General features: G+C 39.9%; 1 protein-coding gene across 1 annotated transcript in view; it reads left to right on the top strand.

Annotated features, from left to right (window-relative positions):
* The first annotated feature begins 1,050 nt into the window (after positions 1-1,050).
* The window catches only part of LOC115218381 (kinesin-like protein KIN-14C), a 46,704-nt gene continuing 24,144 nt past the window's right edge, over positions 1,051-23,610 (top strand). The window contains exons 1-6 of the mRNA XM_029788163.2: positions 1,051-1,095; positions 6,605-6,632; positions 13,387-13,462; positions 15,207-15,268; positions 17,798-17,912; positions 20,264-20,370. Coding sequence (XP_029644023.1) covers positions 1,091-1,095; positions 6,605-6,632; positions 13,387-13,462; positions 15,207-15,268; positions 17,798-17,912; positions 20,264-20,370 — 393 coding nt within the window. The 5' untranslated portion in view covers positions 1,051-1,090. The remainder of the gene's footprint in view (positions 1,096-6,604; positions 6,633-13,386; positions 13,463-15,206; positions 15,269-17,797; positions 17,913-20,263; positions 20,371-23,610) is intronic.

Raw genomic sequence — 23,610 nt, 5'->3', positions numbered from 1 at the left:
TTTATATAGATGGCACCAGATAACAAGTGGAGAATAGATCCAATCATTTTTTAAACCGGTAACTGGTTCTATGCTTATTTTAATTTTTTTTTTCTATATTTATATTGTGACAGTTGAATTTCCCGCTATATGTCAGACGACAAGAGGAAGTTAGGTATCCTTTTGTAGTCATCTTAATATTTGATTGGTGATTTGTAGAAATTCTTCGTCTAATTTTGCTTACATTTAACCTTTACAGCATAATCCGGTATGGAACTAGAACCAAGGGTACCAGAAAATCAGCATTATACTTGTATAAATATAAATAAACAGAACACGCGTACGTGGGCCAAACCGCGAGCTTAGGTTCGTTCTTTCGATTTCGGGCACGGTAACGCGGCGGAGGAACGGGCGACCGGCGCAGGCCTGCCGCTAACGGCCCCGCGGCGCGTGGACGAACGGAGAAAGCAAGGTGGCGTGAAGGCGGCGGCCACCCGCCGGGCTGACGGCGTCTTAGGCTGAACTCTCGGGCATCCTGCCGAACGATCCCGGAGACGTCCACCTGCCGACTGCAAGCCCTCAATATAGTCTTGACCCCTTTGGGGTGCGACGGTCACCTAGAGCGTGACTATCCAGCGTGGGCCGACCCGTAAGCTTACGGGTCTGATTCTTTCGACTTACGGGTCGGACCACGTCGCTCTATTTTAACTATTTTCCTCTCGTTGTATGAAAAGGACTGGAAAAATTTAGAATTATAATCTACGTCTAGATATTCCATATCTGCCCTTGGTCAGAGGTTTCCAATTGTTGGTTACTTATACAACACAACAAATTGTATTTGGGACTTTACCGATTGATTGGTGCCAACGTACTAGTTCGAACTTCGTTCCTTCGTGTTCTCTTAAAGTTTTATATAAAATCTGATCTGTGAAATTAGGAGTGGGGTAGTATTTCAAATTATCTTCTATCTGATTGGCTATTTACAGATGTAATAATGCAAATACGTGCGTATAAAGTTATTAAGTTTGGGTAGACTATTTTATTAATGTCTAATAACCCCCTGGTCGATAAAGCAAATTCAATTTCCAAGTGGTTTATCAGCTCACGAAATATGGAGTAAGTAGTTATTGTCGAAGCAAGTTCTTTTTTTTATAATTATTTTTTGTGGTTACATTATTTCCTATGTGTAAAGAGTAGGAAACAGATGTTTGTTGATTTAACTCTTAACACACATGAAATAATAGAAAAAGATTAAATTTATTCAATAATCCCTTGTAAAATATACATATTCAATATTTATTATTTTTCTTTTAATTTCGAAGAAGCCTGTTTTAAGTAAAATTTTTTATGATAAAAGTGAAGTTTTCGAAATACTTTCAAAAGCTTTTATTAATATATATCATTCAACAGCTTAGAAAACAATAAGCCTACAGAGACGAGTCGCTTTTCATGCCAATTAAGAGATATTTCTAAATATGGTTGCTGGATATGATAAATATGGAACCCAAATTTTCAGCACATCGCATTGCCTTCTAAAAATGTACACGTAAAAACTCATATCTTAGTCAAACAGAAACTCAATTTCAGTGTCTTTTTTTTTTTTTTCTTTTTTAAACTATCGAAATACTTTATCAATTTTAAGCATGAGATCTTTCTTAACGTCTTAGCTACTTTATAATAACTAGAAGAGGAAGCTTTTTTATTTGCGATGTATTACCACAGAAATGTACGATCAATTTAAGTGAAAGAACTTCCTTTGCAAACCCTACAGCGGTATTACTTAAGAAGAGTGGTCCCGGTGCGCGTACTCGCGCATCCGCGCTAGCTAGTCGTGACCAGTCGATCCTTACTTTGTGTTTTATTTACTTTGTTTAAAAAAATTATTTACTTTGTGTAAGAAAATTATTGAATCTTTTCGGTTTGAACGGCAGTTTTTTAAAATAATTTCCACGTAACTTAACACTTTTAAACTTCGTATACTGATAGAATGTGTTTATAAAACATCTTTTTCTCTTGGTTTTATTGAGAAAATATTTGTTGTTTTTTCAATTTCTGCAATTTCAACCAATCAATGACGTCTATTGGGGTGAAAACATTGTGCCGTATGAATATGTCCCTCGTTTAAGAAATAGATTGGGTTTATTTACATTTCTAAAGAAAAAAAGATACCCTTCCCCCTAACCCTAACCCTAAAACAGATTGAAATGCAATAGATCGATACTAGGGTCATAATTATGGGTGACAATTTCATATGACACCGCTAGAAAAAACTGCCGTCCAAACCGAAAAGATCCAAAAAAATTATTTATTTTGTGTTTTATTTATTTTACTAGGTAGTCGTTGTAGGATCGACTAGTTACGACTAGCTAGCGCGGATGCGCGAGTACGCGAGTGCGCGCACCGGGGGCCACTCTTAAGTAGAACCCCCTACAACTAGTTCTTATCCTGCTTCATTTATCCGTTAACACTTTCGGGATGAATAATGCACTTCACCTCATATTTCTTCTTCCTGGACACGAAACCTTTTAAGTTCATCGTTTCACTTTGTTCTTTTTCGTAAAATCCTTGTATTCAGTAGTTTTTACTTCCAATGATAAGAATTATGATTACACAGCTGATCTATTATTGTTAGAATTATGATTACCAAGACACTGAGTTGGCAGAATCGTTAACATTCCGGACAATATTACCTAACGCCATTTTTTTTTTTTTCCGGCTTTACGTTCCGCCAAAGCTGGCTTTGCCTCTCGTCCTTTCGAAGTCGAAAAAATACGTGCCAGTTGAATACTGAGATCGTATAATTGACTTCCTCCTACAAAATTTCAGGCCTTGTACCTATAGTAGAACAGATTATTACATGACTGGAGTGAGCAGAATCATTAGGGTATCCAAAAATGCTTTGTATTTCTTCCGGCTACTTACGTCCTCCGTTCAGATCTTGCCCAAATAAATTTTGCTTTTCATCTCTCTGGAACCGATTAAAATAAAGTACCAGTCAAGTACTGTGGTTATCTTGACTTTTTTTTGTTTTTTTTTTAGATAGTGATTTTTTAATTTTATTTTACACACTTGTTATGGCGTACTTAATTACCTAAGTCTATCTATCAATCCGCTCAGTCGAAGTCGACTCTCGGTTACTCGATGGATCAGTGTCTTCCAGCCAGTTCTATCCTGGGTCGCTTCTTTCAGATTGGCTATGTCCATTCCCGTGTCACTCTTGATGGTGTCAAGCCAGCGGGTTCTTGGTCGGCCTCTTACCACTGACCATTCCGAGCATGATGTCCTTCTCCAGGGATTTTCCAGATACCCCAGTATCTTGGCCAATATACTCTATGGATCAAAAGTGTAAGAATTCTAAAATTACCTAAGTATTCCACCTTAAAATACAAATCCGAAGAAAACAATCATGAACGAAAGAAAAAACCACAACAATTCAGCACTAAGCGCTTCAATCGGTTGCACCCTACAAGGCTCAACGGAAGCAAGCCAACACGCTCACGGCATAACCGCGAGCGATGGCGAGACTAAGGCGTTGGAACAGCCAAGCACCTTCACTGGCATCACCTGACACTTCTGTAAAGTGAGCCGCTAACGATGACAAGAACTCAACTGCTTTCCTTTTCACCAAAATTTTTGTTTCTGTACCCTATATCAGAAACAATTACTACTACTCCCCATTACAAGCTGTGACACCAAGAAAAATTTTTTATCTGAAGAAATTTATATAAGAAAAATGACACTCCACTATTTTTTTGTTTTTTCGTAGAATAACTAAGAATAACGTTACTTCTTATATATTTGATAAAACCAAGGGTTCCTATTAACGTTTTTGAATGCTGGTAATAATTAGTTCATTCCACGCATATTTGAGCAGCTTCTGGCAGTTTGCCAAAATTCTTGTTATAGTTATTTGTTCTATTTTCTAATGCCCGTTTGAACCCTTCAGGTCCTTTCAGAAAGATTCGACACCATATGTTATTCTACTTATTTTTGTTGATATCATCTTAGTGTTTATATATACATATATATTAGCTAGCCCAGTACCGTCAAAAATGATGGCTAATTGTAGTATTTTATAAGTAAGGTACAAAACCAAGTTTTTAGTTGAATAATTCTTTTATTACCAAATTTATACTATACTTTTCAACTGCAGTCGTTTTATATTCTTGATACGCTCAGGCAATAAATATTTTCTCTGATGAGATGTGTATGTTTGTGTAGGTGTGTGATTGTAATTATTTTTAATAAAACAGAATATGGATGGTAAATCAATACACTTGTCAATGTTATCTAGTGGTTGTCTGAGATGTGACATCGATAATCGTTTGTTAGTGAAAGAACGCTAGTTCACACATGCTTTCACATACTTCTTTTGAACACGCACACACATACTCTCAGTTCTTTTCAGCGTTGAATGTTCACCATCTCGCGTCCATTACAGACAGACACTTGCCTTTTACATACACACAATTAACTCACAGTTGAAACGCTGATCTTTTTCTTTTTTTTTTTTTTTTTTTTTTTTTACCGTAGAATTTCCATCATCCCACTACTAGTTTGTCATCACTCCCTCCTTCCTTATTCATCTATCACTTCTTCCTTTCTCATTCATATGCTGTGATGGGGGAAAAACACAAGAGTATTATTATAGCAGATAATCAAGGCGATCTTTCGGTACAAGATACATAGCTGTCACTTATAAACCCGTGTGGGTTTATTTACATTTCTGAAGAAAAAAGAAACCGTTCCCCTAACCCTACCCCCCCCCCCACATATACATTTCTGAAGAAAAAAGAAACCGTTCCCCTAACCCTAACCCCCCCCCCCCCATATATATATATAGGGGGGGTAGGGTTAGGGGAACGGTTTCTTTTTTCTTCAGAAATGTAAATAAACCCACACGGGTTTATAAGTGACAGCTATGTATCTAGTACCGAAAGATCGCCCGTTCCTCTTTAGGCTTTCTGCTATAATTATAGAATATATTTCTTTATTGCCCACAAGGGGCTAAACATAGAGGGGACAAAGAAGGACAGACAAAGGGATTAAGTCGATTACATCGACCCCAGTGCGTAACTGGTATACTTTATTTGCCGACCTCGAGTCGACCTCGGCGGAATTTGAACTCAGAGCGTAACGGCAGACGTAATAATTATAGAATAGGCAGATGTTGATATTGTCCAGTGTATTTATGAAGTGCTTGCAATTTCATATACATATAAAACTAGGCGACATTATTCACCCACACAGCCTTGCCTTATGACATAAAGTGGCTACACCAAAAAATCGTGAATATCATCTCGTCATACTGACACCGTACTGCAGGGGCTCTCAGCCAGGGTCCACATAAGATTTTGTGGGGTCCACGGATGCAGTATAGTAAATTGGGGATCCACGATAATTTTTCATTGGCCATGGAAAAACTGTTTCAGACTGAAGTTTGTGCAATAAATTGGTTATACGTCCACTATACATAAAATATTTTAACAATATTCATTTAAGTACTAATATTTAATTATGAAAATACAATAGCACTCAAATGGGGTCGATGTAATCGATTTATACCCTCCCAAAAAATTGCTGCCCTTGCGACAAAATTATTACTACTACTACTACAAAGCGGTGAGCTGGCAGAATCATTAGTAGGCTGGACGGAATGCTTCGGTGTTTTGCTCGTTGCTATGTTCTGAGTTCAAATTCCACTAAGGTCAATTTACCTTTCGTCGAAAAATTAAGTAATAATGAAACACTGGGGTTGATGTAATCATCTTAACCCCTCCCCAAAAATTCCAGGCCTTGTGCTTACTGTAGAAAGGATTATTATTATATAACTAGCAGTATCGCCCGGCGTTGCTATGGTTTGTAAGGGAAATAACTATATAAGCATTATTAGAGAGTTATAGCCCCAAAATACCAAAACAATGCATTAAAAATGGTTGACTGATCGTAGACATTTTTAGAGTTACTTCCCTTATATAATAGCGAAAAAATGCATTAAAATGGAAAAAATGATGGTAAATTTTTGAAAAAATCGTAGACTCATCGTTGACGCACGCTAATACCCAGAAGGGCTCGATATGAATGACGACTATTAGATACCCGGTTTTGGTTAAACTGCACCGCAAAATGTGGGAGTAGTTAGGAATCTAAATCGTAAGAGACAGACACTCACACAACTTCACTTTATATATATATATATATATATATATATATATATATATATTAACGGCTTCAAAACCTATGTTAATGATATATTAGTCATTGGGGAAATAATAAGGTTAGCTGGGCTAAATAAATACCCTATAGTCATTAGGTTCGACCTTCTGTATTTTGAGTTCAAATCGTACCTGAATTCTATCATTCTCAGTATTTAACTGATGGTACTGTTACCTGCTATATACTGTGGGATCCGCAATATAAATTTACATATGAAGCCAGAAAAATGCGCGAGGTGCTGAGTGCCCGATAGGTGAACCGCGAAGTTCAGAATGCGCGATAGGTGAACCGCGATATGACGAGGTATTACTGTATTCCTTCTTTAACAAATATCTACTAATGAAAGATGGCTCGGTTTTTAAATTGACAGGAAAAAAAACCATCTCATTAATTTTAATTTTTATTTTAGGCAATCCTCCGAAACTGTAACGTCGAAGGTGAGAAATTGTTCTTCCTTAATTTTGTATTTTGGCTTTTTTTCTAAATGTATGCGTGCTTATCCTTCCTTGCCGTAGCATTTTCACTAAAATTAAACCCTAACCTGAAAATAAGCTCTTGCAAAATCCGAACGAAGGATTTTTCTTAAACTGTTAATCTCTCTATATATAAAAGGCAGTTTGTCTGTGTGTGTTTCTGTGTGTCTGTTAGGTTGTACCCTCACCCTGACCACGGCTTTCAACCGATTCTGATGAAACTTGACACACACATAGCCCAATGTCATAATTCAAAACTAACGCAGCGAAAATTTTGAAAAGTTCCCCCAGTTCTGAAAAAAATCGATAAATTCGACATGGGGTCGAGAATAAGAAACACAAACCACAGACTGTCATGGGGACGCAACTCGACCTTTTTAACTAAAAAAAAAAATTACCATTTTTTTTCCATTTTTTGGCTATAACTCTAAAAATGCTTTGGCTATAACTCTCTAAAAATGCTTTATAGTTATTTCCCTTACAAACCCGAGCAACGCCGGGCGATACTGCTAGTATTTAATAAAAGGCAAACATATACAAGTGTGACCCCAACCTCTGACTAGATTTAACTTTCCAAAAATTGGCATTGCTTAATTTTCTACGAATAGGCGCAGGTGTGGTCGTGCGGTAAGAAGTTTGCTTCTCAACGACGTGGTTCTAGGTTCACTCCTGTGTGGCACCTTGGACAAGTGCCTTCTACTATAGCTTCGTGCTGACCAAAGCCTTGTGTGTGTCTTTGTGACTGTTTGTCCCCCGCCATTGCTTGACAACCAGTGTTGGTGTGTTTACGTCCCCGTGACCTAGCGGTTTGACAAGAGACCGATAGAATAAGTACCAGGTTTAAAAAGTAGTAGTGGGGTCGATTCAGTCGACTAAAAATCCTTCAAGGTGGTGCTCCAGCATGGCAAGTCTGACAGAAACAAGTAATACCTTTCACATTGCGTAGATTATGATTATATCGGAATTTAATGAAATAAAAGAAAAATTTGGTGGGCGCGCGCACATACACACGGACACGCATACTCTCTTTTACTCTTTTACGTGCTTCAGTCATTTGACTGTGGCCATGCTGGAGCACCGCCTTTAGTCGAGCAAATCGACCCCAGGACTTATTCTTTGTAAGCCTAGTACTTATTCTATCGGGCTAAGTTACGGGGATGTAAACACACCAGCATCGGTTGTCAAATATATATATATACACGGCGGGCTTCTTTCAGTTTCCATCTACCAAATCCACTCACAAGGCTTTGGTTGGCCCGAGGCTATAGTAGAAGACACTCGCCCAAGGTGCCACGTAGTGGGACTGAACCCGGAACCGTGTGGTTGATAAGCAAGCTACTTAGCACACAGCCACTCCTGCACCTATATACTAAGATACTTTAGCTATTTTTTTTGTGTGTGCATGGTAGTCTTATTTTCATAAAATGTTCTCAGCAGTCCATGGTATGTAACTGCAAATACCAGTGCTTTATGGGTTAAAATCATTGTACTTCTGTAGATATACAGTGTGGTCCAAAAGTAGGTTTACAGTTATAACGTAGGCAGTTTAAATTCCTTTCATAACATTTTATTACATTTAAATTTCTATCTTACAGTTAACTAAATTACAGTATGGTTTCATACTTTTTTTGTAATTAAGATACAAAATGTTAAAATATGAATGCGAAAGAGGCTGAATAACTTTAAACGTACTTTTTGGGCCATCCAATATATCAGTATGTGTGTGCGCTTACCAGGTTTTATTTTTTTTAATGTCTCATTGAATTTCGATTTAATTAAATTCTACACCATTCGAAAGGTATTTTGAAAATTTCACGAGAAAATGTTTGTCTCTGAAAGATCTGAAGAAAAAAATAATCGGTGTGAGGGAGGGGTAAATTTATGCCTATAAATAACCGAGAAACCATTAAGTACTGTTATTGTTGATGCATGATCTCAATTTAAGAGACAAGGTCTATACTTATGAGGATATCAATCTGGAGTCGTAGGAAAAAATAGCGTAGCAGAAATTAGTCAGTTCGATAAATTCTTTGCGTAGAATTTGCTGTTTTAATCTTTGTCTTTTTGTTGCTGATAATACGGGGTATTTTACTTAATTGCCATGTTTGGGTTCAGCGAATAGTATTATGGCTTATTTTCAAAGATGCCATCTCAAATCTGTTTCAAATAATTTGTCTCGATGGTTGATCGATTTCTAATAATAGACATGAGGTTTCAGATTTATAACTAGATGGATACAGAAAATAGAGGCACATGTTAAGGAATGCAACTTTAACTGATCGATCGGGTGTCAAACTTAACAAAGTTTCTAGTTATCTACGATGGTTGTCTTTCATTGTCGACCTTTGCAGAGTCTGACGTAAAAGTCTGACGTCTCAAAGTAAAAGCTATTAATAACATTAGTGAAATAAAATAGGCCAACGGTCTGTTTGTCTTACCACTGAAGTTTGTCCTTCTCTATGTCCTCTTTGTTCTTCTCTTTGTTCTTCTCTTTGCCTGTGTTTGTGTCTGCGCGTCCCTCTCTCTCTCTCTCTCTCTCTCTCTCTCTCTCTCTCTCTCTCTCTCTCTCTCTCTCTCTCTTCTCTCTCTCTCTCTGTGTCTCTCTGTCTCTCCCCCTCTGTCTCTCTGTCTCTCTCCCTCTGTCTCTCCCCCTCTGTCTCTCTCCCCCTCTCTCTCTCCCTCTCTCTCTCCCTCTCTCTCTCGTCTGTCTGTCTCCCTCTCTCTCTCTGTCTGTCTCTGTCTCCCTCTCTCTCTCTGTCTGTCTCTCTCTCTGTCTCTGTCTCTGTCTGTGTCTCTCTCTCTCTCTCCCTCTGTCTCTCTGTATCTCTCTCCCTCTGTCTCTTTCTCTCCCTCTGTCTCTGTCTGTCTCTCTCTCTCTCCCTCTGTCTGTCTGTCTCCGTGTCTCTGTCTGTCTCTCTCTCTCTCCCTCTGTCTCTGTCTGTCTCCGTGTCTCTGTCTGTCTGTCTCCGTGTCTCTGTCTGTCTGTCTCCGTGTCTCTGTCTGTCTGTCTCCGTGTCTCTGTCTGTCTGTCTCCGTGTCTCTGTCTGTCTGTCTCCGTGTCTCTGCCTCCGTGTCTCTGCCTCTCTCTGTCTCCCTCTCTCTCTCTGTCTCTCTCCCTCTGTCTCTCTGTCTCTCTGTCTCCGTGTCTCTCTGTCTCTGCCTCTCTCTGTCTCCGTGTCTCTGCCTCTCTCTGTCTCCGTGTCTCTGCCTCTCTCTGTCTCCGTGTCTCTGCCTCTCTCTGTCTCCGTGTCTCTGCCTCTGTCTGTCTCCGTGTCTCTGCCTCTCTCTGTCTCCGTGTCTCTGCCTCTCTCTGTCTCCGTGTCTCTGCCTCTCTCTGTCTCCGTGTCTCTGCCTCTCTCTGTCTCCGTGTCTCTGCCTCTCTCTGTCTCCGTGTCTCTGCCTCTCTCTGTCTCCGTGTCTCTGCCTCTCTCTGTCTCCGTGTCTCTGCCTCTCTCTGTCTGTCTCCGTGTCTCTGCCTCTCTCTCTGTCTCTCTCCGTGTCTCTGCCTCTCTCTCTGTCTCCGTGTCTCTGCCTCTCTCTCTGTCTCCGTGTCTCTGCCTCTCTCTGTCTGTCTCCGTGTCTCTGCCTCTCTCTGTCTGTCTCCGTGTCTCTGCCTCTCTCTGTCTGTCTCCGTGTCTCTGCCTCTCTCTGTCTGTCTCCGTGTCTCTGCCTCTCTCTGTCTGTCTCCGTGTCTCTGCCTCTCTCTGTCTGTCTCCGTGTCTCTGTCTCTCTCTGTCTGTCTCCGTGTCTCTGTCTCTCTCTCTGTCTGTGTCTCTGTCTCTCTCTGTCTGTCTGTCTCTGTCTCTGTCTCTCTGTCTCCGTGTCTCTGTCTCCGTGTCTCTGTATCTCCGTGTCTCTGTATCTCCGTGTCTCTGTATCTCCGTGTCTCTGTATCTCCGTGTCTCTGTATCTCCGTGTCTCTGTATCTCCGTGTCTCTGTATCTCCGTGTCTCTGTATCTCCGTGTCTCTGTATCTCCGTGTCTCTGTATCTCCGTGTCTCTGTATCTCCGTGTCTCTGTATCTCCGTGTCTCTGTATCTCCGTGTCTCTGTATCTCCGTGTCTCTGTATCTCCGTGTCTCTGTATCTCCGTCTCTCTGTGTCTCGTGTCTCTGTATCTCCGTGTCTCTGTATCTCCGTTGTCTCTGTATCTCTGTGTCTCTGTATCTCCGTGTCTCTGTATCTCCGTGTCTCTGTATCTCCGTGTCTCTGTATCTCCGTGTCTCTGTATCTCCGTGTCTCTGTATCTCGTCTCTCTGTCTCTCTGTGTCTCTGTGTCTGTGTCTCTGTCTCTGTGTCTCTGTCTCTGTGTCTCTGTCTCTGTGTCTCTGTCTCTGTGTCTCTGTGTCTTTGTCTCTGTGTCTTTGTCTCTGTGTCTCTGTGTCTCTCTGTCTGTGTCTCTCTCTCTGTCTCTATCTCTGTGTCTCTATCTCTGTGTCTCTATCTCTGTGTCTCTATCTCTGTGTCTCTATCTCTGTGTCTCTATCTCTGTGTCTCTATCTCTGTGTCTCTATCTCTGTGTCTCTATCTCTGTGTCTCTATCTCTGTGTCTCTATCTCTGTGTCTCTATCTCTGTGTCTCTATCTCTGTGTCTCTGTGTCTCTGTGTCTCTGTGTCTCTGTGTCTCTGTGTCTCTGTGTCTCTGTGTCTCTGTGTCTCTGTGTCTCTGTGTCTCTGTGTCTCTGTGTCTCTGTGTCTCTGTCTCTGTGTCTCTGTGTCTCTCTATCTCTGTGTCTCTATCTCTGTGTCTCTGTGTCTCTCTATCTCTGTGTCTCTGTGTCTCTCTATCTCTGTGTCTCTGTGTCTCTCTATCTCTGTGTCTCTGTGTCTCTCTATCTCTGTGTCTCTCTATCTCTGTGTCTCTCTCTCTGTGTCTCTCTCTCTGTGTGTCTCTCTCTCTGTCTCTGTCTCTCTCTCTCTGTGTCTCTCTCTCTGTGTCTCTCTCTCTCTGTGTCTCTCTCTCTGTGTTTCTCTCTCTGTGTCTCTCTCTCTGTGTCTCTCTCTCTGTGTCTCTCTCTCTGTGTCTCTCTCTCTGTGTCTCTCTCTCTGTGTCTCTCTCTCTGTGTCTCTCTCTCTGTGTCTCTCTCTCTGTGTCTCTCTCTCTGTGTCTCTCTCTCTGTGTCTCTATCTCTGTCTCTATCTCTGTCTCTGTCTCTATCTCTGTCTCTGTCTCTGTCTCTATCTCTCTCTCTGTCTCTGTCTCTATCTCTCTCTCTGTCTCTGTCTCTGTCTCTGTCTCTATCTCTCTCTCTGTCTCTGTCTCTATCTCTCTCTCTGTCTCTGTCTCTATCTCTCTCTCTGTCTCTGTCTCTATCTCTCTCTCTGTCTCTGTCTCTGTCTCTGTCTCTATCTCTGTCTCTGTCTCTATCTCTCTCTCTGTCTCTGTCTCTATCTCTATCTCTCTCTCTGTCTCTGTCTCTATCTCTCTCTCTGTCTCTATCTCTCTCTCTGTCTCTGTGTCTCTATCTCTCTCTCTGTCTCTGTCTCTCTCTCTCTCTGTCTCTGTCTCTGTCTCTATCTCTCTCTCTGTCTCTGTCTCTGTCTCTATCTCTGTCTCTGTCTCTGTCTCTATCTCTCTCTCTGTCTCTGTCTCTATCTCTATCTCTCTCTCTGTCTCTGTCTCTATCTCTCTCTCTGTCTCTATCTCTCTCTCTGTCTCTGTCTCTATCTCTCTCTCTGTCTCTGTCTCTCTCTCTCTCAATGAAAAAGTTAGTTCTTATAGTACAACAAAAGAAATTCTTGACTATCATTGACCCAGTCTCAATACCCTTTGGTTTTCACTTAGGTGTTTAAAATTAAGCAGCCTTAACTATGCAACCATACTTGCACTTGTATTTTCTGTTTCCACTTTTTTAAAATACTTCTGTTAGTTTCGCCCTTAATTTATTACCCGGTTATTATTTCTAGCATGTTGAGAGATCATGAGAGACTTCGTATGTCAATGTGTCCTATAATCATACTGAAGTTTAAGTGTAAATTTTATGCGAGTTCTGTTGTCAAGGACAAATTCCTTTCTCTGCATGTATATGTAATTTAAAATTTTAAAAAATAGCAAATTCAGAACTAGAATTATCCTTGACTTGCTTAAGTCATTAAACTTAAGTCATTAAACTGCACCACATCGAACAATTTTTTGTCAAATGCTGCAACCCGTCTGCTATTTTTTTTTAACCTGGTACTTATTCTGACATAGGGACATAACCACACCAGCACCACTTGTCAAGTGGTAGGTATGATGGTACACACGCACACGCACACACACGCGCGCTCTCTCTCTCTCTCTCTCTCTCTCTCTCTCTCTCTCTCTATAGAAGGCACTTTTCCAAAGTGTCATGCAGTGGGACTGAACTCCAACCCATGTGGTGTATCTTTTATCTTCACAAATGTAAATAAACATCTGTTTCTTAAACGAGCGACATATTCATATGGCACAGAATGTTTTTTTTTACCTCAATAGACGTCAGTGATTGGTTGAAATTGCAGAAATTGAAGAAAAAAAAACAAATATCTTACAAACTATAGAATTTTCTCAATAAAGCCAAGAGAAAAAGATGTTTTATAAACACGTTCTATCAGTATACGAAGTTTAAAATTTTTTAGTTATCTAGAAATTATGTTAAAAACTGCCGTTCAAACTGAAAAGATCCTTTCTTTCTTAAATTCATTTTGTTTTTCCATATAATTCCAATAAACTTCTTCTTTGGTCAACAAATTTCCAGAAACGTCTTGCATTTAATCAAAGTACTAGTTCGAAACCTAGTAAAGTTCCTCGTCTGGTTACTCCAACAAATTCAGGTATGTTTTGTGATATCTTCTACTCTTCATTTTCAGGAATATTTGATATGTCACTTTTAGCTTTAAAACTTTTTATGTTGATTTGTACCTTGTACAACATAGTTTTAAATTTTGGCACAAGGCCAACAATTTTAGGGGAATAAGTCCATTACATCGACCCCAGTTCTTGATTGGAACTTCATTTTATTTCTTTATTGCCCACAGGGGACTAAATATACAAGACAGACAAGGACAAAGGGATTGAGTCGATTTCATCGATCCCAGTGCATAACTGGTATTTATTTAATCGACCCCAAAAGGATAAAATGCAAAGTCAACCTCAGCGGGATTTGAACTTTGACTGGCAGACAAAATACTGCTAAGCATTTCTCCTGGCGTGCTAACATTTCTGCCAGCTCACCACCTTTTACTTTATTGGTACTATATTTTATTGTGCTCATGAGGATGAAAGACATAATTGATTTTGGTTGTATTTGAACTCTGAACATAAAGAGCTAAGCATTTTGTCCGACATGCTAATGATTCTGCTAGCTTGCCACTTTATGATGCTCTATAATGCTGTGTGATGTGGAGCAACAGGTAGATTCATGGTAAGCTGACTCCACAATGCTGTTTCAGTCTTCAGTTGAAGATATTTTTACTTTATGTAGCTGATGGGAATGGCATGAATTCCAGATTTGCTATTTCCTTTCATCCTAAAATGTTGAGGATCTTTGTACCAAGTCAGAAACTAATGTTGCACCCTACTCCCATCACCAACTTCCTTTCACAACCACACCTCACAGGATGGAGACTCAGGAAAATGTGGGACAAAGTACTGAAGGACAACCCCAGGATGTTGAACCTTTCAAGCGATACGACAAAGGACCAAGATACCTGGCCCCTTGCTGTACTCAAAACCCATACTCCTCAGCAGAAGTGTTAATACTGCTCCCCCTGGTGAAGGTCCTGTGTCAGTGCCACATAAAAAGCACTTGTACAAGTGCCATGCTAAAGTGCTCGTGCAATGCCACATAAAAAGCATCCAGCACACCCTGTAAAGTGTTTGGCACTAGAAAGCACACCCAGCTGCAGAAGTCATGCCAAATCAGATAGGACCTTGGTCCAGCTTGCCAGCTTGGATCAAACTGTCCAACCCATGCCAGCATGGAAAACAGCTGTTAACTAATGATGTAACCAAGATACATAACTCTATAACCAGGGTATCTACATTAAGCTCACAAGGGACTTTACAAGAAGCTCTCAAGCTTAATCTGCTTGAAACAGCTGAATCTCAGGTCACACATTGGCTGACATGGTTCTGTCTTTTCTATATGTAAGAAAAAAAACAAGTGTCTTTGACCGAAGGTCTTTTCAATCAAGATTGACTGAGGGAGTTAACTGACAACTAGCTACTTTCATGGGGGCTGAAGGTAGGGGTTGAAAAGTTCCTGATTTCGAGTAAAAGAAAATACAGGAGTATCAGTTATTTTATTCAACATCTTCCCTCTCAGAATCACAAACTTTCAGTTTTTCTAAGCCCTGTAAAAGGACTTGGAAGAACTAAGCCTTTTGCTATACACTTGAAATCAGGACCTTTTCAGTAACCCCTCATAGGTGGCATCTCTCTTTTTGTAAACAGTGGGAACAACAATTCTGTGCATGAATATATATAGCATTTTCTGGGTTCTTTTTTAAAAAAGTATGTGAAACAATAACAATTGTGGTAATATATGGTTTTATTAATTTGTGATTTTTCTTTTAGACATGAATAAAACAAAGAATGATGTAAAGAATCTTGGTCTGTCAACTATACCAAGATCACAGGTACACTGGTTCCTTCTTTTATTTTTTCCTTTGTCTATTTCTTAGAAATACTGATTGTATCAACCTTCTTCACCTCTTGTTTTGATCCTTTAGCATTCAGATTTCTTTGTCGGATGTATTGGCATGTTAAAGTGCACATGCACCACATTAAAGTGCCCATACAGTGCTGTGTAAAAGCACCCATCACACTCTGTAAAGTGGTTGGTGTTAGAAAGGGTATCCAGCCATAGAAACCATACCTAACCAGACTTGAGTCTGGTGCGGCTCTCCAACTTGCCAGCTCTGGTCATACTGTCCAACCCATGCCAGCATGGACAATAGACGTTAAATGATGATAATCATGCATTATCTTGTAGCTTCAAGATTTCAACGGTGTGTTTGTATTATTAGAATGACATTGCAGGGTTGGTGTGATAGGTTAGATCAGGTTTTAACATAAAACAGGTAGAATATTTGAGCTGGATATGGCTGGATTAAATGTTATAGGGTTAATCTCTTTCCTAAAATGTCACATTCACCCTGCTAGTAACCATCTGTTCATTGTTTACAGTTTTTTTTTGTTTTAAGCAGATAGGATTAACACCCAACTCCATTAAAAGCAAAGAATTAAAATTATCTGAGTCAGTGATACCTTTATAATACATTTACTGTGTACAGTAGTCACCTGTATCTTTCTGCAGGCATGCCAACAATGGGGTTTCTATGTGGTTGTTCAACCTACTAAAAATAGCAGTCAAGTCTTCCTTTCACAAATCACATCTTAGCAACATTGTCACAGAATTGGGAATGGTAATTTATTGCAGGTCTCACTTGAGTTATGTTGGTGATTAGTTGTTCAGGAGGATGTATTTTCTGGCCCTCAAAAGGAACACCAGTTTTTTTTGGATGTTATAACTTGGATCAATGGTTCCCAAACTATGAGTCGCGACCCATCTGAGGGTCGCAAGCGGAATCTTAGTGGGTCGCAAAAAGTTTTAAAATTAGCTTTGATTAACTGCTGTCTATCGAGATAGTTCAAGACTTGTGTTTTCAATACCAGACTTGTTGTTTTATCAAGCAGTATGCTTTTTCACGAACTTAACAAATCAGAGGTTGTCATTTTCTCAAGTTATTTATTCGTACGTAATCGTAAAAAGGAAAGGTCTGTTTTTACCTATTTATAGAGAACTTTAACTAGGCGAAGTATAACACTGATCGAGCCGATAACAGTTACTACTTCAAGGTTTTGTATTAGTGTTAGTATTTACACACAGGGTATAGAGACGTTGAAACAGTTATAAAACGTTTTATTTCACATTTAATATAAATAGCAAAAAAATTTAATAAATAAGACATTATGGATTTCACTAGTAACTCAGTAGAGTTAAGTGGATCGTCATAAACTGGTGTGATAAATAGTGGGTCGCGACTCTAAAAAGTTTGGGAACTAGTGACTTGGATACTACTGATAATACCCATAGGAAGATTCTCATATTTCACATTTTGTTGTCAACACTGTTATGAGTTTAATTTGTTTGTTAACCAGGTTTTTAAACAAATTTCACTCACTAATATTAATAAGTTAAGCTAACAGAATCATTAACATACTGGGCAAAATGCTTAGTGTTTCATCTGCTTTTAATGTTCTAAGTTCAAATTTTTCCAAGGTCAGCTTTGCCTTTCATCATTTTCGGGTCAATACGACTAGTTGAGCACTGGGAGTGATGTAATTGACTTACCCACCTTCCCTGAAATTGCTGGCCTTGTGCCGAAATTTGAAACCAATTCTTTTATTTGTTTCAGTCATTTGGCTGTGCTGGAGCACTGCCTTTAGTTGAACAAATCAACCTCAGGACTTATTCTTTGTAAGCCTAGTATTTATTCTAGCAGTTTTTTGCTGAACCACTAAGTTACATGGGTGTAAACACACCATCAGCTGTCAAGTGATGGTGGACACACACATATATACACACACGATGGGCTTCTTTCAGTTTCTGTCTACCAAATCCACTCACAAGGTTTTGGTCAGCCTGAGGCTGTAGTAGACACTTGCCCAGGGTGCCATGTAGTGATACAGGACCATGTGGTTGGTAAGCAAGCTACTTACCATGCAGCCACTCCTGTGTCTATATAAGTATTAGGGATTAAGATATATTTTTTGTTATCTTTGAATCAACCATAATCCCACACACTTAATGATCAAAAGTGAAGTAACTTATTCTTTTTTGTATCTGGTTACATTATTTAGTATCCTTCCATTTTTAAGATGGTTCAGTGTGATTGAAAGAAATTTGGCTGCTATTTGCAAAACACCAAAACTGTTAATCTGCAAATTGCTGTTTTTAGAGCATCAATGAAATTTTGAGCTGATTTACAAAATTACCTTTTCCCCCAATGCAGAAAAGAAATGAATGTTGTCTTATCTATGCAAGTATGGAAAAGTAGCTGTTAAATGTTATTCTCACCATAATTTCTGGTCTTGGATTTCTAAAAAAAAATCATTTTTCTGTTTACTAAAAAAGGTTATTTTATTGTATTTTTATCTTGCAGAAAATTACTGATGACATAAAAACGGATTTCTCAGAAACGATCAATGAAATTCAGTATATTTTTATTGAAGGGCAGAAGAAATTGAACAAATTGTTAAATGAAGTTTTACAAGTTGGTGAGTTCATTGGATTTTTATTTATGAAGCAGAATCATCATCATCATCATCGTTTAACGTCTGCTTTCCATGCTAGCATGGGTTTGACTGTGGGCTGGCGAACCAGATGGCTGCACCAGGCTCCAGTTTTGATCTGGTAGTTTCTACAGCTGGATGCCCTTCCTAACGCCAACCACTCCGAGAGTGTAGTAGGTGCTTTTATGTGCCCAGTCAGGTGGTTCTGGCAACGACCTCTCTAATTTTATTTATTTTTTTTTTTTTTTTTTTTTTTTACATTTATGTGAGCTTGGTTTGTTTAAAGTTTCTGAATTACCAGAAACAGCAAGGAAAGCTTAGAGAAACTGGCAGTGTGGGGTGATGGCAGCTGATCATACGGGCCATGATAAGGAGTTGTAATAGGAGGGTTTTACTAGATAAGATATAAAGCAGAGACTCTCTCTTTTACTTGTTTCAGTCATTTGACTGTGGCCATGCTGGAGCACCGCCTTTAGTCGAGCAAATTGACCCCAGGATTTATTCTTTGTAAGCCTAGGACTTATTCTATCTGTCACTTTTGCCGAACTGCTAAGTTATGGGCACGTAAACACACCAGCATCGGTCGTCAAGCGATGTTGGGGGGGACAAACATATACACCCCACCCCACACACACACACACACACACACCACACACACACACACACACACACACACACAGACACACATATATATATGACGGGCTTCTTTCGGTTTCTGTCTACCAAATCCACTCACAAGGCTTTGGTCAGCCCGAGCCTATAGTAGAAGACACTTGCCAAAGGTGCTATGCTGTGGGAATGAACCCGGAACCATGTGGTTGGTAAGCAAGCTACTTACCACACAGCCACTCTTATGCCTATTAAATTCTTATTAAATTTATTAAATTCTTAGAAAAATCAATTTACCTATTCACAGTAACTGCTCTCCTAGATGAGTCAGGATATGATTTCACTCATCCATTTCAGTTAGGCAGGGTTTTTGTGACTAAATGCCTTTCTAATGCTACCCACTTTTACAAAGTGCACTGGAAGCATTTTATCATGGCACCAGCATTAGTGAGGTTGGTTACCTTGTACCTCGTCAGCATTTAACGTCTGTTTTTCACACTGGCATTCAAATGTAAGACAATATTTGAAATGGATATGACCAGTTGACACGCTAAAAGATTAGGCTGGCACTTCAGTTACAACTTAATGTGCAAGTGGCTGAGTACTCCACAGACATGCATACTCTTAATGTAGTTCTTGGGGTGATTAAACATGATGTAGAATGTGACAAGGCTGGTTCTTTTAACCCTTTTGATACCAACCCACCTGAAACTGCCCCTGGTTCTGTAGTATAAATGTCTTGTTTTCAAAAGTTCTGAATTAAAATCTTCCAAATCTTAGTCACAATTTATGTTCCTAAATCTAGCTTAATGACAACTGTTATTTTAAAAAAGTCTTTATATTTAAAATGGAAAGAAACAGCATCTCAACAGAAATATAATAAAAGGGTTAAATACAGGAACTACTCCCTTTTGCCAGCTGAGTGAACTAAAGGTTTAAACCAAAAACCCTATGCAGTAATCCCTTACGATAGCATAGTTTACCCATCACAGTTTAAGTTGACATAGATTTCTGTGTGGTGTTTTGGATTTACAATGAGATATATATATATATATATATAAGTGAATGCGCCCTTTTAAAGCCTAGCCAGGCTCATGGGCCCGGTTTCCCGGTTTTAATGGCATATGTGTTCCCCAGCTGGACAGGACGCCAGTCCATCACAGCGTAACTCATTTTTGCGAGCTGAGAGGACTGGAGCAACGTGAAATGAAGTGTTTTGCTCATGAACACAATGTGTCGCCTGGTCCAGGAATCGAAACCACAATCTTTCGATCATGGTGCTGACACCCGAACCACTAAGCCACGTGCTTCCACTTTAAAAAGTCCCTTCTCGAATGTTCCCGGTTTCAGTGGTGTAGAAATTCCCCACCTGGACGGGACGCCAGTCTATCGCAGGATTACTCATTTTTGCCAGCTGAGTGGACTGGAGCAACGGGAAAATGAAGTGTTTTGCTCAAGAACACAATGCATCGCCCAGTCCAGGAATCAAAACCATAACCTTATGATCAGGAGTTTAACACTCTAACCACTAAGCCACGTGCCTATACATACATATATACACACACACAGACACACATATAGTACTGTTTCTACTTCACAAATTTTCACCAATCACAGGGAATTTTGGAACGTAATATCCATGATAGTCGAGGGATTACTGTATTTAAAATATATTTAAAAACCATAGACGAAGTTGTTACTGAATATTTGACCTTTTTGTTTCTTAGATGATCGAGGGACACCAAACTCTGCCACTCAAACTTCTGACAAACCACTGAATGGTGATGCAAATATGCAGTACTCCCCTGTACAGTCAGATCTAAAGACTACTGAGGTATAATATTTAATCAAAGGTTTTCTCTCCTTTTTTCTAATATTTTGAGTAAATTAGTATCTTATCTTGTTTCAATAATTAGGCTGTGGCCGTGTTGGGGCACCACAGTGAAGGAATTAGTTGAACAGATTGACCCCTGTACTTATCTAATCCTGTTGTTTATTGTCGCTTTCACTGAGCTGCTAAGTTATTGGGATGTAAACAAACTAACACCATTCATCAAGCAGTGTTGGGGGACATGCACAAAGATGTACAATCGGGGGAGAATTAGTAGGCCAGAGATTGGGGCTGGTGATGTAGAAAATTTCCAACAGCCACCTGATTCTTTCCAGAGATATGACAAGGAGCTGAATACTTATTTCTTTACTACCCACAAGGGGCTAAACACAGAGAGGATAAACAAGGACAAACAAATGGATTAAGTCGATTATATCGACCCCAGTAACTGGTACTTATTTAATCGAACCCGAAAGGATGAAAGGCAAAGTCGACCTCGGTGGAATTTGAACTCAGAACGTAACGGCAGATGAAATACCGCAAAGCATTTCGCCTGGCGTGCTAACATTTCTGCCAGTTCGTCGAAGGAACTGAATACTGCTGCCACACATATGGCCTTCCAGTAGCAATCTTCTCCAGCCAAAGTTTGCCCAGTCTGCAGCACCTTTACATAGCTGTCTGAATTGAGCCTAAAACCCTGTTCAAAGATATGTGGATACAGCCAGAATGCCTTCTGTGTCTCTTCCTGCTGGCCACAACTTCATAGTCTCCATAGCAACTAAAATGTCATGTCTTAATCTTGGCAATTCTCACAGAGAATTGAGCAGTCATGTTATCAGTGTTTTGATACCCAACACAAGCAAGCATGATACAGGTAGCCCTATTCCAATGTTCAGATGGCTTCTAGTCTTTCATGTCAGCAACATTTTTGGATCTTTTCGGTTTGACCGGCAGTTTTTTAAAATAATTCCCACGTAACTAAACACTTTTAAACTTCGTATACTGGTAGAATGTGTTTATAAAACATCTTTTTCTCTTGGCTTTATTGAGAAAATTCTATAGTTTGTATGATATTTGTTGTTTTTTTCTTCAATTTCTGCAATTTCAACCAATCAATGACGTCTATTGAGGTGAAAACATTCTGTGCCGTATGAATATGTCCCTCGTTTAGGAAACAGATTGGGTTTGTTTACATTTCTGAAGAAAAAATGTACCCTTCCCCCCAACCCTAACCCTAACCATAAAACGGATTGAAATGCAATAGATCGATACTAGGGTCATAATTATGGGTGACAATTTCTTATGACACCGCTAGAAAAAGCTGCCGGTCAAACCGAAAAGATCCCATTTTTTTCTCAACTAAGACTTCAATTTTTATGCTCTCCAATGCTATCGATTATTCATCAATACAGCAAGCTGTTTCTCAAAAGAAGCATAAAAAGAAAATCATCATATTTAGCTCAAACACTCTCTATTGCATGAATTTGAATGAAAAAAAAAATGGAAAAAATGACTTACTTATAGGCGTAGGAGTAGCTGTGTGGTAAGTAGCTTCCTTATGCTTGTCGTAGACGGACGTCTTTTTTTGCGGCTGCTTGATGTCACATCTTTCATCGTGAAATATTGAACTTTGAGGCTCGACTACAGGTAGGTGTTTGTTGTATTTTTTTGAGGGCTTAGTGGAGTTTGTTGCCCTGCATTGAATATTTTTTGGTGAACAACAGTCTCCACTCTACTCCAGACATTTGCCTGCCTGTGGTCATACATAAAGGCTCACTTTGCAGTGAGAATTGTATTTTTTGAGGAGGTGTAGCCCCTCCGCAAAAATTAATTTGTTTACGAAAATTGTCTTCATGTCTGTGAATTTTCTCTGGATTACCAAGGAGTACCAAGGCAGGAAGGATTATTTTTTCAGCTGGAGTACCTGTATCAGAGTTGTGGAATTGTGTTGCCGTTGATTGAACTGTCTTCCTTCGTTCTTTTTTCTGCTCTGTCTTTCCATTCTTTTTTTGTGTTTATTACTGAACTTTTATTTAGAACATTTGAACTTTTGTTGAACTCTTTTTTGTTTCTTTGTGGTTTTAAATCATGGCAACAAAGAAAACCACTGTGCTGGAGTGGGAAATTGTGCCCCCCAAGCAGTGGATAGAGGACCAAAATGAGAGAATGGTGGTGTTGAGGACATACTCCAAGTCACTCGACACCATCACTATGTTCTCTCAGGACGAAATTGAAAAAGAGTTGACAGAATACCTACCAACTATCAAGTATATTGCAAGGGGTGTCAAATTTGCAACAGAGTGGTTACTGTTTGACACCCCTAAAGAGGCTAGCTTGTTTGCTCGTCAGCCCCTGGAAGGGGAAAAAATTTTGTTTCTCCCCACATATCGTGGAAGGAAATTAAGAGCCTGGGTGAGTGGCCTGCCACCCGGAATGGAGCCTGAGTGGATAGAGGATACCATCCGCTGGGGTCTGGGTGGCAGCGGAGCCAGGCTCTTGAATGTTAGAATGCTCCCTGTGGCTGATTGGGTGGGGTCGAAAACAATTTTGACCCTATGAACCCAATCAGCAAAAGATCTAGTCTTTCCAGATTTTCTAAAGATGGCCGGTTCTAGGTTTCCGATGACTCTTGAAGGACGCCCCCCCCCCCCCCCACCAAGTGTAACCTGTGCCTGGAATTGGGTCCCATTAAGAGGAAGTGCCCCAACAACCATGCAAGGGCACTGGAAAAATTAATAGAGGAGGATGCTTTTCCTCCAACGGAGCCTCCTGAGCATATAAAGGAGGGAGGTGTAGAAAAAGTTGAGGAGGAGGTAACCCCCTCGAAAGGAAAAAAAAGGTGGACAACAATGATTGCCAACCAATGGATCCTATGGTGGCAGGAGGGAAGGAGGGACATACGGACAAACTGGAGGAACCTCACTCTCCTGACACGAAAAAAGGGGGAAAAAAGAAAAGAAAGAAAAACGGGCATCGCGGCGGTTGCTGGTGCACCGGCAGCATGTTCCGAAACCCCTTCGGTGGAACATGAGCCACCGGAAGTTGGGGAAGAAGGCCCCTCCCAGTGGAAATGTTGAAGAACATGTCATCTTCTATCTCAGAGGAGGGGCTATAGAGAACTATATAGAAAGATCCTTTGATAGTCGGGACCTAATAGACTCGACTTGCGTTCCAGGGTGGCCTCCGCAGGTGGCTGCTCGGATTCTGGAAGAAAGGAACCTTTATCACATAATGGACTCAAAG

The sequence above is a fragment of the Octopus sinensis genome, linkage group LG1 (genome assembly GCF_006345805.1).
Source record: "Octopus sinensis linkage group LG1, ASM634580v1, whole genome shotgun sequence".
NCBI classification, from domain to species: Eukaryota; Metazoa; Mollusca; class Cephalopoda; order Octopoda; family Octopodidae; genus Octopus; species Octopus sinensis.
Note: the sequence above shows the minus strand (reverse complement) of the source record. Positions and strands in the feature narration are given on the sequence as shown.